The sequence below is a fragment of the Pygocentrus nattereri genome, chromosome 14, assembly GCF_015220715.1.
Source record: "Pygocentrus nattereri isolate fPygNat1 chromosome 14, fPygNat1.pri, whole genome shotgun sequence".
Lineage (NCBI taxonomy): Eukaryota > Metazoa > Chordata > Actinopteri > Characiformes > Serrasalmidae > Pygocentrus > Pygocentrus nattereri.
The window spans coordinates 9,978,948-9,995,378 of NC_051224.1; the positions used below are offsets into that span (position 1 = coordinate 9,978,948).

Here is a 16,431-nt window from a genome sequence, read left to right on the forward strand (position 1 = left end):
TGAATAATTCAATTAATAATGTTCTAATAAATAAAAACATAACATTCTTAAGCACGTATGTAAAGCAACATTCTTAAGCAAGAAATGCGTTAGAAGTATATTTGTATGATATTTTAATAAGGCCTTACATAAACTACTTATTAACTATTTGTTGATTAATGAGTTAAATGTTAACTAATTGTAATAGTTCAGTTAAAAGCATACTTAAAATGTTATTATGTGTCATGTCTATCAAGGAGTATAAACAATCTAATAAGTATCTTAATTCAAAGTGATTAGATAAGTAGTAGTAGTAAATGCTTATAAAGATCACATTTCATAAATTGCAGAGACTATAATTTTACAGTGATTTAAAATACAATTTACAATAACATAATATTTGGGTAAAGTACAATGTTTTATTGTATTTTGCTGAAAAGTTGTGGGAGATAACAGGTTTAACAGTTTACAACGTATTACAACCCCAATTCCAATGAAGTTGGGATGTTGTGTAAAACATAAATAAAAACAGAATATGATGATTTAAAAATCCTTTTCAACCTATATTCAACTGAATACACTACAAAGACAAGATATTTAATGTTCAAACGGATAAACTTTATTGTTTTTTGCAACTATTCACTCATTTGGAATTTGATGCCTGTAGCACGTTCCAAAGAAGTTGGGACAGGGTCATGTTTACCACTGTGTTACATCAACTTTTTTTTTGTATCCCTAAATGTAATCCCTAAATTCCTTGCAATTGCACGTTGAGAAACGTTGTTTTTAAACTGTTGGACTATTTGCTCACGCAGTTGTTCACAAAGTGGTGAACCTCGCCCCATCCTTGCTTGTGAACGACTGAGCCTTTCAGGGATGCTCCCTTTATACCCAATCATGACACTCACCTGTTTCCAATTAACCTGTTCACCTGTGGAATGTTCCAAACAGGTGTTTTTGAGCATTCCTCAACTTTCCCAGTCTTTTGTTGCCCCTGTCCCAACTTCTTTGGAACGTGTTGCAGGCATCAAATTCAAAATGAGTGAATATTTGCAAAAAACAATAAAGTTTATCCATTTGACCATTAAATATCTTGTCTTTGTAGTGTATTCAGTTGAATATAGGTTGAAAAGGATTTGCAAATCATCATATTCTGTTTTTATTTATGTTTTACACAACATCCCAACTTCATTGGAATTGGGGTTGTATTTATAAGTATTATTTATAAGTACTTAACAAGGGTAAGGCCATGGTTATTAAGAATAAATATGTTGTAGTTTAGTTATGGTCTTGTAAATACATTAATAGGTAAGCTGTTTACATGAGCTATTTACAGGTCATCTGTAAGCATTTTATAACAGTTATATTTAATTGTGAACATAAATTAGTTATGCATGTCATTAAAAATAATACATTTATATGTTATATTAAAATTATATTAAATTATATTTAATCCTTTTTGGCATTAACCCTAACATTATAGTATTATTCATTTGTAGAACATGTAGTGATAAAGATTATCTTTGCCTTTCTGCTTCGCTTATTGCTCAGAGCTAAAACATCTGAAGTTCTTTCTGAATAATGTACACAGTTTTCATAGAGAGAAACCACAAAGTTCTCAGCTTGACCTAATTTAGACAACTCTGTAGTGCTCATCTGCTGTGCATGTTTATTGGAATAGAGGTGCCAAACGGACTGGTGTTTCGCAGATATTATTACAGTCCACGTGGCTGAGTGGATCATAGGATCAGGTTCACCTGAAAGAGGATTGCCTGTGGAACAATGCTAAATCCTCTGTGCTAGGACAGAGCAGTGGAATCCACTGCACTGCCTGAAAAAGGCAAACCATTGAGCCAAAAGAGACCTGGATAGCTCTCTTTTTTACATACCTAGAGCTTCTGGCTTCGTGTCTGCTGTACCACAAAAGATACTTACATAAGCTGAAATTAGCCACCAGCCATAACAGTGTAAAATGCTTAAGGTGGCTTATCTCTCTCTATGAGCCCTAGACAAGAGTCCTTTTACATGTATGTAAATCATTAACAAAAACTGGGGATTCATATGCTTATCTGTGGTAGCATCGAGGCTACATGTAAATAGTTTTGTTTACACTCATGCAGGCCTTTGCTATACTGCAAAAGAAATGCATGGTAGCTAATAGTCAAGATCATTTACTAATTGTCTATTACGTCAAGACTTTTGCTATGCATATTAGAGCATGGTATTCAAGGCTTTGCAACTCAACACCTGCTAGAGAACATCCCGGTTCAGGTCCACTGTATTATTCCCTGGGCATTTTCTTTAGTGTCTGCGCTAGCGTGACGTGACATACGATCTTAGCTGTGCTCTCCTCTTTAATTTAATGAGCTGTGGGCTACCTCAAGTCTGTGCGGTCTTATTCACCATCAAAGGCTGCGTGCCGAAACACATGGTTAGCATGAAGCAGCGTAGCAGGATGAAGATGCAGATTTGGGATATTTGCTTGGTCTAGGCTTGAATGGCGAGACTCTGAAAGGGGATACTCCTCTCAAAGCTCAGTGAAATATTCATTGCCCACCCAATCCTTTGGTGAGCCCCGGAGCCTCCAGCAGCCGCCATAATCATGTGATCTACGCATCCGGCCCTTGTCACAGCCTGGACGATGGAATTCCACACTGACCTCAACCTGAAACCGGCCCCAGCCTTCACACTAGACTGGGTCAGTCGGCCGACAGCGCACCTCCCATTCATGCAGCTCACTACTCACAAGGCTGTTTGAAAACTAAAGTAGTGGAATACTCTGCTTATTGCATATGTAATAGGGGTGTAAATCTCTGAGCTCACTTTGATGCAATTACAATTCTTCTGAAACAATTTGGTGCATCATGAAATTTCAAACTTTACCACTATTTAATTGAATTTTTCTGGTATGATACAGGATTATTTTAAAATGTATACATTTAAATGTGACTGGAGAAACTATCTGCCAACTTTTTTCCCTGATTTTTTTACATTTGAAAATAATTTTTGGTCAAAAAAATGAGTGAGTAGGTAATATTCCAATAATCCGATTAGGCCTGTGCCAGTACCAGAATTTTCTTATTCAGATATTGGGTGGGGGGTGGTATTTTTGTCTATTACTTTGATTTGGCCGCAAAACTGTAATTAATATACAAAGAGAGAACAGAATTCCAGATGTGACATAAACGTTTCTGTGTTATGTTGAGGTTGTTTCACCTGAGGTTTTTTCAGATGTGAACTGAGAAATGACATGACACTTAGGATTTCTTAAAATGTACACCCAAACGTAGGAGGCTTTTTGTATAGGCACACACCATAAAGCCACATGCCGTAAAGGCACACAATAAGGGCACACAATGTATAAGCAGCCAGGCCTCCTCTAAGTACGTTTAACCTAGCATAGCCATGTTTCTAGAGTAATCACATGCTAGGTACAGTTAATATGGTATTAATCCAGGTTATCACAGTTTATTATAACCAAGTCTATCATTCCAGTATCAGTGCAGTTGAATTATCATCATTGTTGCATCATAATGTAATTTTATGTCCATTTTTACTGTAGATAGCATGGTGGCTACTTTTTATATTCCTGATACCATTACAGAAACCTAACATACTCTCTGATACTGTTTTTTTCCTTTAAACTACAAGGCTTTGAAATGAGCTACTTTTAATTGACTTTTAAAGTACTATGCCCTACAAGAAGAAATACATAGCCAACAACATGACACATGAATTCCATTTTTTTATAGTTATTCTTTCACTGAGAAGACACTAAAGCAGTTCTGAAAGATGTCAGGCTAGATTACAGAATTAAATGTTACAGTGTTTCATCACACTGCTCAAATATCTAGTCTAGTATCTGATCAGATTTTTACCTTACTGATGTGTTCTTACATATTTTGTGTTGTGTTATATTCTGTAAAGACAGTAAGCATTTTCCAATCAAAATGCGAGTCAGCTATGTAGGTGTAGAGCCTGTTGTCCAACACCTGTCCTCCCTGCTGAGGCTTGGCTCATCGGTGTGGCGAAAGAGGGCCTTGTGCCATGTAATTACTCAAGCAGGGCTTGGCTCTGTGTTGTGAATAGCTCTGGAGAACTGAGGAAATGCAGAGATGCCACACCACAAGCACTTTTTCTTCAGCAGGAGCAAAGCAGGAAGATGATTTCGGTGTTATGTGTCTGACAAAAAGGCCAGCTTTCTCTACACAACCCGTTTTATCAGATTAGATGGGGAAGTGGGGGAGGTAGAGACAGGAATGCATTATGGGCCGAGCGGTTGGGTGAGAAATGTTCCCCTCCTAGTTTTATGCTCAGGTCAAAGAGGAGACAGAGAGAGGCAAATGATTGAAAGAGAAAGGGAAAAAGGTAAATCAAAAGAAAATTACAGCTGTTATGTTTTAAATTATATTCCGTTTTTTACAGATTATTTTGTAGATGAATAGAGAAATCTGTGTTCATAAAAGGCCACACAAATGGATATTAATAAAGCATGCACAGCCTTTCAAAGAGTCTAAAATATATTATAAACACAAAGCTTTAGAAAAGACTTAATTGAAAAAAAGCTATAAAAACACCATTGGACCCCCGCATGAACTGCACAGTAACAAGTAGCTGATTGGATGCCAACTCAATATGCCTTCTTGTTTTATTCATTCATGCTCACCATTCATGTCCATTCACAGTTCTTCATAGCCTTTGTCTGCACTACTCTCTTCAGAAAAACTAAATCTGGTTATAAAGATCATGTACTGTAAAAACGTTTTCAAGTACCGTGATGTCATATTTTTGCCATTATTGCTCAACCTTACCTCTAAACATTGACACGCAGGCTCAGGACATGGCCTCCCTGATTAGACTGCAGCTTAAATGGTGCAAATGGACAGGTGCTCTTTCCAGATGTTTTGGCTTGGCTGCTTCTGAGGGTCAAATCTGACTCGACTGTGTTTTTTAACAGTTTATTAACTCAGCAGGCCACTAATGCCATCTAGTGGAGACATTATGCCAGTTCACCTCTCAGTGTTGCATTGCTACCTGTCCATGTAATCCAATTATGGATTTATTTTTACATCCCTACATGTTAAAGTTATTACAGTTGTAAGATGTCATATTAGCTTTTTTTTAATCTTCAGCGTCTAATTCAAATACATGCATTTCTGTATGCACTTGTGGGAATGCTGGTTAGGTAATATCTGAACTTTGTCTTTAGTCAAGTCCGTAATATTTGTTGCCTTAGGAGTTTCCTTTCATTTTAGCTCTAACGGATGAAAAGAATTCTAAGCAGACAACTCTACTTTAACTAGATTTAAGGTAAAAGTTGACCAGCCTTTCCAGCAGGGCCAGATTCCAGGTGTTACGGAGCTAGCCATCAAACCTGTCGGACTCGCCTTCACTTTTATATCATAATCAGAGATCAGTTTTGTCCTTTTCTCTTTTCCAAAGTGAAAACTGATCCTAGATCAGCACAACCTGACTGTCTAGACTAGAGCATCTGAAAACATGTTGTGGGCCTGTATACCTACAAGCACAACAAATATAAGTGCTTTCATCAGTTTTTACTTGGCTGTGAAAAAACAGGTTGGGATGACATGTTTTGTTTCTTTTAGGTTCTTCAGACAAATGGAATCCCAAAGCCACCTCCTTTCTTAGGGTAAGTGTGCCAGTAATGAACTGCCACCACATATACCACCTGTAAGAAAAAGACCTTTTCAGAGATGGTTGAGATTAAAATTCTGCAGCATGTTTCTGTGAAACTATTCCCATCTCTGAAGGAACTTATAAAGTGTTACGTTTCTCATAAATGTTTTCTGGAACGTGTTGCAGACATCATGAAATGCAAAAGCATATATGTACAAAAAACAATTAACTTCAAATAAAACATCAAATATTGTGTTTTTGTACTGTTTTTGATTGAATACAGGTAAAACACACACACACACATACACACACATCCTTCTGGGTCGCAGGGGGCGCTGGAGCCTATTCAGTGGGCGGAAGACAAGAAATACCCTAGACAGGTCACCAGTCCATCGCAGGGCATGAGTTAAAGAAAATTTACTAATTACTGCTTTCTGTTTCAATTAGCACTGGATTTTTTTGGAACTGGGTATGGTCATTTGAACCTGTGGCTTGTAATGAGTGGTAAATAGAACAATAGTACATTTTCAGGTGCGTTATATATTCTTTTGTATTTGCATATAGAATCATGAACATTACATTTGTCAGTCCCTTTGTTTAAACAAAACTAGATTTGAAGTTTACTTCAAATACATGCTTATGCTTACTACATTCCACAGTGCATACAAGAAACACATTTTAATATCTCATTCATTAATACACAAATAAGTCAATGCATGCACTCCAAAGTGTGTCAAATAATTTACAGTGGCTTAGAACAAGCCATTCAGGTTTCAGAACCACAATATTTGTTACTGTGTTATGGTTGATATTTTAATAAGTTGTGTCCCTGATTTTAAGTTTGGCAATTAAAAATGAGTCATGATTATTGGTCAACAGAATTTGTCAAAATATCCATCCCTACCAGTGATGTTTCAGAGAGAGAGAGAAGAAAAATTGCTTTAAATTGCTTAAAATTCAAAGGCAGCATTAAGAACATACTGTATGACAACCAGTGCCAGCGACGTTTTCACAGTTACATAACATGCCAATCCGATTATCAGACAAAGCTCAAAAACCATGCACATACCTGTCTCAGCTTTATCAGACTGTCATTTCTTCTCAGGGGAGGAAACCCCTTCGCCACTGTGAAGCTGCGGCCCACCATTACCAACGACAGATCGGCTCCTATCATCTGATCGTCATGACCACCAGCTTCCAGCCCACAGCCATCAGCATCTACAACCAGCACCACCAGTAACTCACATCAAACATGACAGCGCTCCTGTCCACAAACTGACTGCATCACACAAAAGCTCTGAAACCAGCTTCAGTGGATTTGGACAAAGAAACTCCACTAGAGATGGCATTTTGATTTAACCAGCGTTTGCTTACTGCACACAATCACCACAAGATGGACAACACATTTATTTATGTACCTTATAAGAGCCAATATACTTTCACTTTTTGTTGATGTTTGACTGTGTTGCTGAAAGGGATAACGTCCCAGGCACAATTGAAAAGAGCAAGAGCAGAGGTAGAAAACAGACCTACTCCTATAATCTAAAGGGTTATGCAAAAAATATTGTCCTGGGTCTGAAGTCTTAGCTAAGACCCTGGTGTTTGCTTATATGTTGCGTGAATAGCATGTTGACATTGACTGGATTCCAGCTTGTTGAAATATCTGTTGAGAATTTCCTGTTGCCATAGGACAGTTGCTGAATGTACGTGAGACTGAGTTTGTGCAAGAGTCCAGATTATAGTGTTGTGGTGGTAATCGTGCAGGGGTATATTGTTGCTGTCGTAAAGGCAAACTTGTATCTCCAAAATGAAATTTTAGCTTTAATGTACTTTAATGTGAAAAGATCTTATTCAAGGCTTTTTGGACTGTTTCTGTTGGTCCATTGTTGTTTAAATGTTTACACCATGTAAACAACAAATGCCATTTTTGAACGATGATAAAAAAATTGAAAAGATGAAAAAATGGATTTACAAGACTTTAAGATGACAGTTACAATATCAGCTTATTTAAAATCTCAAACATCATGGCTAATGGTACACTAGAACTGAAGATTTGTTTTGATTGTGAAAGGTTGGTCTGAGTGTTCTTAGACAACAAGCTTTGCTTAGGTAGAAATGCTATACATAACGAAAGCATTCAAAAATAGTATTTAACATTGTTTTTTTGTCAGAGCACACATTTGCCTTAATTTAACACTTTTCTCCTATCACTGTCATTGAAAATAATTTATCTCTCAGTGAGTGAATACCGTTCAGAAGCATACAGTATGTCTTCGAGGACCATTTTGATGAAAGAGACCTTATAATTATGTACAATAGGCAGTAATTGCACTTGATGCTTCAGGGAAGCCATTCATTTGCTGTTTTATCAATGCAGTTGTTTTCTCTTGCTGCAGCCCTTCACCTGCCCTGTGGATCACAGCTGTATAAAAATAAAAATGTTTTATTTCTGGACTAGAGCTATTTATAAACCTCTTTTTACACAGATCAGTGATTTGATCACTGACTACAGGTAAGTATTTGTTATTCTCAGTCTAAAGCTTTTAACTTGTATGAGGTAGAATATTAGTCTCCTGCTTGGCAAAGACTAATCAGATTTGTTCCATTGGCAAAACAAAGGGAAAAACACATTCATTATTAGGACTCAGCAAACTGGGAATGATATGAACAAAGTCAACTTTGACTCAAAGGCTGCATTCATAGAATTTTATTTACATTACCTCTCATATAAAAAGTCTGAACCTATCATTACACCGTGCGTAGTGTTCTAAAGCAAATCAAATAGCCTTGACAATGTTTAATTACATCAGGAAAGAATGGTGGCAACAAGATGACATTCTGCAATAAGTGGAAAAATCTCAGGTGCACAGAGGGACATTCATTATAGACTGATTGTCTTTCACTGGGAGATTAAAGACAGTACTGTAGCAGACTTCAGCAACACAGTATCCGTTCTCTGGGTCAAACGAAAAGCTCTACGCTCTAGATCAGAGGTCTTTAGATCCAGACCTTGCAGTTTCCAGGATTTTATAATCATTGGTAGACAGGATAATATTTGGACAATCAGTAACATTAACAGCTCTGTTAACTAGCAGTGATTACAAAATACAGGACTAGAAACTACACTCAAGGTCTGTATTTGAAGATTGTGGCTCTAGACAGTTCTATCCAACTGACCTCTATCCATGCTCTGCCCACTAGTGAGGTCTGTTTGCAGCAACTACTGCAATGATTGACAGGCTTTACAGGCTGTTGGCAAAAATATCATTCTTTGCCATCTTTAAAAAAAAAAAGAACATTTGGTGGTGTTGTGTGACTCTTTTCTAAAATATTTCACTACGGGACTGAACTGAATTGAAGTAGTTAGTCAAGACTAGACATGCAGAAATGTTACCAAATTTGCTCTGACGCTAAATTGAGCTTTATTACATAAACCCACGCCCACTCTATCATGAGTGTGACTTTTAACAAGCATACAAAATAAACATAACTTGAACAGTCTTTTGGTATTTATGTAAATACAGTGAATATAATTTTTGCCCATATTCAGGAAAGCATGCCTAATCTAACAACAGCAGCTACAAAAGAATGCTTCTGTGGGCAGAGCATGGAAAGGTCAATTACTTGCCTATGAAAGACATCAACTCAATGATTTAAACTCAGAGAAATGTACCATCTAACACTGATCAATAGCACAGTGCTAATTAAAGTAGGGTTTATCAAATAACAGACAGCAGGCTGTTTCTAAAAAGATGATGTTCTTAGCTGAGATATAAATATCCCCAACTTACAAATTCCACAGTGTGTACACCAAGCTAGAAAGAAAGAGCTCAGTATGTAGGTAATGGTAAAATGTACTTCTACAGGCCTGAAGAACCTGATGAGGAGAAGGTAGGAGGTGGTTTGGTCTTCTAGAAGCTGGATCACAAGATTGAAAAATTGGGTGAAGAACATGCTCAGCACTGTGAACAAGGCTGATTAGATAAAACGTGGCACTGATTTCCATCCGTACACGAGCAAAAGCACCAGGCAGCTTACATTCTCATCTCTTACAAACACAGAGAGGAAATCCCAACAGTACAAGGAAAAAGACCAGAAAAGTGTGGTGTGATTAAAATGAAGCATGAACAAAGTCTTTCTGTCATTTATAAAGATGATTTCACTCAGTTTGAGTAATCATAGCAGTTCAAAGGGTGATCATGATCTCTATTTTTTTTTTTTCTTCTTGCCAAGTCCCTTTATAGTCTCCATGCTTCGGTAGCCTACAGTTCTAAGTTGTGGCCATCTTAAAGGCACCGGTGATTGGATGACAGAGGTCTGGCTTGCATGGTCAAACAGAAAAAAATGCACAACAAAATCAATAGTCTTTAGAGGTGGGAGAAAAAAAAAATTTCCCCACAGTCACCAATGTCTTGAAGAAGAAAAAGAAAAAGGAACCATGCAGCTGCTCATTATCAAGATTTGGACTATCAAAGTACATAAGATGTGCAATTATTACTTTTCTTAACAACACTGATGCATAAAACATGAATTTAAAAAGAAGAAGAAAAGAACGATGGTCATTGGGCCCCAAATGGTGGCTGCAGCGTGGTCCCTCTAGCCAAATGTGGCTCCACAGTTGGGACACCTCCTCTGCCGCAGGGCCAGGCAGAAGAGGATGCCCAGGGGGAAGAACAGAATGGCACACATGATCCCCAGACAGGTGAAGTCATCCTCCAGCACCCCCACCCTGTAAACAAGAGAGCACAGTGCCATCAATAAACTTTATTACAAGATTACTACTCCTACACAATGTAGAGCCAACATTTTGTTACCAGTTCTTACCACTGAGATGTTACATTTACAGCTATATTCAAGTGCATTAAAAAAGTCTAATCCTAAGGAAGAGAAACATTTTGCTGAAAACATATCCGTGACTAAAATGATTATTTTTTGTGAAGGCTTTCTGCCCATTTATATCCCGAAACTGGCCGAACAGGACTATAATCATCAGGTGTATTATAGAATATTAAGGTTTTACTGCCTGATACTAGTAGTCCTTCAGCTGTAGGCAAGGACTTAATATTCTACCAATGACGAACAAAATACTTTCTGCATGTCCTCCAAGTAGGTGAAAGGCAAACAACCTCAACAACCTCCACAAGCATGATGTATTCCGATACGTGTCACAGTAATTACACTGAATGCTGAGGTCACTTTATGTTTTATGCTTCTATTATATTATATTATATAACACTGAATGATGAGCTCTTAAGGGCCCATATCCTATATTATTCTTGCATTTGATTTGAGATCCACTTATAATTTTTGTTTCATTATATGTACCAAACACTTCAATTCATTTCTACATGACGTTTTTCCAGACGCTTTTTATGATATAGAATTAAGCCGGCTGTTCTTCTGCCTTTAAGACTGATACATGTGTAAATGGTCTGTTCTGATTGACTGCCCTGTATTGTGCCTTGTTTCAAAAATCCGACTGGGTTAAACACCCTTTATAACTTCAGTTTGAATAGCTAATCTGCTCTCAGGTCAATTAATAGCACTCGGATGGCGTCACAGTCACACTGCTACCATTATGGCCAGCAACATAAAGTTTGTTCAGCAGTGCTGTGGCACTTTGAAAAGAGATGACAAGGCATAACAGATCCAGCAAAGGCAGTAAAACTATTTTTTAAAACACTTTGTAAATATCATTTTTAAAGTGTATTAACCAATGTAGTTGAGGGTATTGCCTTATTTCATTTTGTAGCGACAACAAACAAAAGCTAAAACCTAAAATTTAAGGCACCTCAGTGTAAATGCAGCCACATTTAAGGAACGGAAAATTCAAATTAAAAGCTGGCCTGAGCTGGATATATGTTTATTGTTTTGGCAGCCACTTGCAGGGAATCTACCAATCTAGATAATCTTCATCTTGTAGCATTTTCTAGAGACTGCATCTAAAGTGTCCACATATCTTTTTAGCTTTTATGCGGTCATTCTGGTCTATTTTGATTGTTTTGATCCACCTGCAGGGTTGTAACTGCAGTAACAGTGATGAGACAAGCTCCATCAGAGCACAGAGTTACAGCTCGCCTACCAACATGGTGACGTAGGCTTCTAATTGATGTATTGAATCCTATGAATAGGCAGATATGTAAATGTAATAAGCATCACAAACACAGTGAATTCAAAACAGACTGGAATGAACTAGGGAGTAAGTTGTATGGTTTTTAGCTTTAATAATGTTTACATACTACATAATGCTTATTTAAAAAAAAAAGCAAGGAGATTTCAGTTTTTTTGGGATATGGGTATGTTTACATCAAAATCAAAACAAATATACCAGCTATTACAAAGAACCAATTCAAAAGTAAAATGCTCTCTACACAAACTGATCAAGGCCCAAACCTCAGTGTGACTGTAAGCAACTGTAAGCAATCTTTTATTTGCGTTGGACCAGAATTGAGAGTGACATCAGACACATCATGAGCTCTATCCATCATGACTAGGCTGATTCTCCCCCACAAACCCAGTGTGACTCCGCATGTGAGAGGACTTTCATTCAATCACATGAACACAGAGGAACTTAAATGCACAGAAGAATACAGAAGACACTTTTGAGATCACAGTTGATGCACTGAGGCCCAGAAAGCAGAAGACAGCTGAATACAGTTCAGGCCTTTATCAAGACGTTCAAATCAATCCATTTTTAAACAGGGTTTCAAAATGTTATACTCATCAAAATGAACTGCTGCACCAAAGACACCGAAGTGGGAAGAAAGTTACCTTAGAATCATCGTCAAAGAAAATGTGAAAATGTGTGATTTGATGATTTTAACCAGTCAAAACAATATATTTTTACACTAAACAATAATATAATGTGTGATCAGATGTGTAACTAAACCATACAGAGGAAACAGGTGTCTAATAAAGATAAGTAGACTTCTGGGGAAGAAAAAAAAAGTACAATACAAGTACAATGTATAAAGCAAGATAAGAAAATTTCCCATGAAGTCCTAAGTCAGACTTCTTGTTTTGACGTTTGACAAACAACTGAACATCTCAGATAAAATGTGATACATTGTCTAAACATGATACCATAAAAGGCATTCATTTTCAACTAAACTGACAAATCTGAACATTTCTTTCACAGCCCAGACCAGACGTCTGAACCCTCATCAGATATTAATATCGGACATTAAATCTTTTCAAAACAGCAAATCGAACAGAGGCATTGAGGCTTTCAAAAGTCTGCATCTCTGTTGGAGTAAATAGTTGTGAAAGCTCCAGAACCGCAGTGTAGGCTGCCTGACTGCTGGCCTCATTCAAATGTCTGTCATGCGCTTGCCAGGGCTGACAGGAAGAGGAGCCTACAGAAACCACTATGGTCATAATCCACAGCAGCAGTCAGCAACTTTGCATCTGAAACTTGCGTTTCTCTGTTCTATTTCTTATCATAAGGAAACCAAGTTTTGCAAAGTTACATATTCATGTTGTGATGAAAATCAAACAATAGTGATTTGTCAAACTGGAGATCCACCAACCTGCAGACTTCCAAACTTAATCTGGCTCACCAGATACAAGGAGTCAAACAAGGAGCTTGGCAAAATTTGTGTCGAAACAATGATCACTGAGGTCTATCTGCCTATTTTTACTGAATCAGCCCATGCAGCCCAGCTTTTTCCAGTCTACTATCATCAGGAGCATCCAGCATACAAGCTAAGCATCTTAACATCCCAGCATCCACAAATAACAACACTAATGTGATCTCAATGTCCATTCTGTCAACAAACAAATGCAGTGAAACTCGTGTTGCCACTGGTTACATAATCTGGTCTATTTACACTCTGGCTTTATCTCTGTTCAGAACGTATGGCTTGGAACTGAACTCTGCAGAAAGGCACATCTCCAGGATCACAAGGATCATGGGAAATATATACGCTCTCTTATCAATTGCTGATGTACAGCAGTCTCTTTCTTCACAGACATCATGCTGCTTCATTCACAGAGATATGCTCTGTAATACTAAGAACGTGTGTAAACATTTCACAGCCTACCAGATATGACATGTTAATACATTCTTAGTACAGTTACAGTGTTGCCAAGATAATTTCCTCACCTGCAGGCTGGACATCCTCCCACCACCACTACAGAGGGCTGGATGATGGTGTACGTGCCGGTATAGTTTGGCTGCTGGCCGATGGGGGCGGCTGGGGGAGCAGGTGCAGGGAAGGCTAAAGGTAGAAAGAAGAACATAATTAAAGCTTTCAGCCTTTCTGAGACATACAGATGGAGAGAAGAGAGAAAGGCGTCTTCTAAACTAGTTATTCTTTCTTAAACTTTTTTTTCGGAATGTTTTATGGTCCGTACATACTGTCTGATCACTGTTCTGATGAGCATGTTTGATTGTATGTACCATCAGTTTCCGTTTGAAAGCTTGTGTAACTGATGGTGGGTCGTAACAAGTTCTCAACTACAGGCAAAAGTTTTATAGATTCATACGGATTCATTTTCAGGGAATTTTCGAAAGGTACCTCTTGCAACTCCACTCAAGTACGTTTGTGTTTTCGCGAACAAAGGTATCTACTGTTGACTCAGTTGCATGTGAACGTTCAGTCACTAATTCCTTTTCTGTGTTTCATTTCACTATATTACACTGGTGACCGCATCTGTACTGTTTTTGTGTGATTGCTCGCACGTCTGACTTACTTGCTTTGTCTTTTTGGTTTAGACCAAAAAGGATGGAGCCAAACAAATACAAGTTCCTACACTAGTATATGCTGGACGTACTAAACATCTATATGGAACTCAGTGCTTACACACTTTTACTCAAGTTGTCTTTTGGTGCTTTTACTTGAGCCTTTATTCCACTAAATTAACAGGACATGGCCTGATTTGTTTTGCTCATTTTTAAACCTGGGTTTAGGCTACTCGACTCTAACCATCTCCTGTTGTAAGAGCAACAAAGTCTACATAGACCATGAGGTACTGTTTGTAGAGTGGCTGGGATATTCATGGGTTAATAACTACCACAAAGCCTCTAAAGACTAAAATAATGGCAAATCTTTCTGTATTTAAAATGAACGTAAAGAGCATGAAATGAGTCCCAGTCACAGAACAGCCTCCTTTACACGCAGCGGAAAGTGAAAGCACACACGCCCGAGTTAATCACTGAGAGGAAACAAGTCGACGGAAAAAACAGCCCAGAAAATCACCCTTACAGTCATTCAGGACGACTGATCAAACACAAAAGAGCAGAAAGATATTCGAGCATTGCAAAACGATTCAAAGCAGACTCGACAAAATGTCGTAAATTTAGCGTGAAAAGAAAAACCGCCACAGAAGTTGTTCTTGGATGAACATTAACAGTAGCCGTCACTGCTGGCACAGGTAGCTTAACCTAGTTAGCTAAAGTTCACACCAGCACTGAGATTTGATTTCCAGCACATTTAAGCTAGACTGTCTGTTCTGTTTATAACAGGCGGCGTTAGTGTCGACACTTTCACAGCCATATGGTTCGGCCAGACTTGTGCTCAGCGAACATACAGACCAAAGAAAATCTAACTATTCAGATACTGGTTTAAACCAGGCTAACATTTTCCACAGCCTGTTCTGTTGCTCGTGGGAACGAATAAAGAAATCGTGGCTACGAAGGGCTCCGTACACATGATAGTCTAAACACTCTGATATGAGCCACGGGTGCGGGCTACAATTCCGCCAGAGTTGCTTTGTATGCAAAGCCAGATTTATTAATAGCCTGGCTTACCTTGGCCGGGCGGTGGTGGGTAGTGATAGGGCGGAGGCGCGGGAGCAGGCGGCGGGATGGCCCCGTACTCATAAGCCCCGGGAACGGCGTTGTACGCTGGGGGTCTGTCCTGCAGAAGAGGTTTATTATCCATTTCCGAAAGGACCGACGGGAGGCGTCGTTCGCGGGTGTTAACGTGAATGATATTAACGCGTTTAACAGACGACCGTGGACTCTTTCTTCGCTTTTCGTGAAGAAAACACGACGAAGGAAACCGTAACTTCACCGCCCTCCATGCGCCAACTTTGTCGCCCGACTGTAAGACCTAAAGCGCCCTCAAATCTCTCTGACTCGAGGGAGGAATGACCGTTAGGGAACGTACGGATTTCCTCTAAAGAACCGCCATAACGACCGTGAGTCGATTTCCCTCAGGCTGAGGAAAAACTGGATAACAGCGACTAAAACTCCTTTAACTAACTCAAAAATCGGTACTCTGCTGTCTGGCGAGTCACAAGACAGCAGTCATGTGACGAAAGCGGGCGCGCGCGCCTGCACGGAGGAGCGCTGCTTAAAGGGACAGTGCTCTATTCGAGGAGCACGCGCTCGGGCTCGATTCCAAACGGACGTTTAAAATATGAAGACAGATAATAGTAAAAAATACTTCTCTGTTTCTAGCGACATGACTGTAAGCATTTGATATTTAACGTGTATTTATCTCGAAGTTGTGATTTATTTACTCAAAATTGTGATTTATTATATTGGATACTAAAATAGCTCTCGCAAACCTATTAGTCCTCATTTTGACCTAATAAGTCAAAATAATTCACTACAAGAAAATAATTCCCTAATTTGATATAATACTGTAGCATCCCACTACTGGCTCACGCGCAGTAGAGGCCATGCGAAGCTCGTGGGAGGAGCACGCCCTGTGGAAGAGGGGTTGTTTACTGTTTGCGTTGTCTTCTGTTAATTTAAAGTGTGTGGTACTGTTACCTGGGCTATTGTGTGTTGGGCAGTGGGCTTGATAGATGTGCTAGAGTGTCTACTAAGGAGCAGAGATGTGTGGCTGATGCTTATGTTTTTTT

At 38.6% G+C, this 16,431-nt stretch overlaps 2 protein-coding genes across 2 annotated transcripts in view; one reads left to right on the top strand and one right to left on the bottom strand.

Moving 5' to 3' along the window:
* The window catches only part of baiap2l1b (BAR/IMD domain containing adaptor protein 2 like 1b), a 54,131-nt gene extending 46,061 nt beyond the window's left edge, over positions 1 to 8,070 (top strand). The window contains exons 13-14 of the mRNA XM_017684958.2: positions 5,586 to 5,629; positions 6,722 to 8,070. Of these exons, the coding sequence (XP_017540447.1) occupies positions 5,586 to 5,629; positions 6,722 to 6,794 (117 nt within the window). The 3' untranslated portion in view covers positions 6,795 to 8,070. The remainder of the gene's footprint in view (positions 1 to 5,585; positions 5,630 to 6,721) is intronic.
* Positions 8,071 to 8,308: 238 nt separating this feature from the next.
* bri3 (brain protein I3) lies at positions 8,309 to 15,880 on the bottom strand. Its single transcript, XM_017684971.2, has 3 exons — positions 15,368 to 15,880; positions 13,721 to 13,835; positions 8,309 to 10,345 (listed from the first exon to the last, which is right to left on the bottom strand). The coding sequence occupies exons 1-3, from the start codon at positions 15,498 to 15,500 to the stop codon at positions 10,213 to 10,215; spliced, it is 381 nt and encodes a 126-aa protein (XP_017540460.1). The 5' UTR covers positions 15,501 to 15,880; the 3' UTR covers positions 8,309 to 10,212.
* Between the last annotated feature and the right edge of the window lie 551 nt (positions 15,881 to 16,431).

Bases quoted from the DNA above. Each gene is read 5' to 3' on its own strand.
- bri3 (XM_017684971.2), bottom strand. From the start codon at position 15,500: ATGGATAATAAACCTCTTCTGCAGGACAGACCCCCAGCGTACAACGCC. The intron at 13,836-15,367 runs GTAAGCCAGGCT...TTCTACCTTTAG, and splicing joins CCCACCACCGCCCGGCCAAG to CCTTCCCTGCACCTGCTCCC. The intron at 10,346-13,720 runs GTGAGGAAATTA...TCTTGTTTACAG, and splicing joins GGAGGATGTCCAGCCTGCAG to GGTGGGGGTGCTGGAGGATG.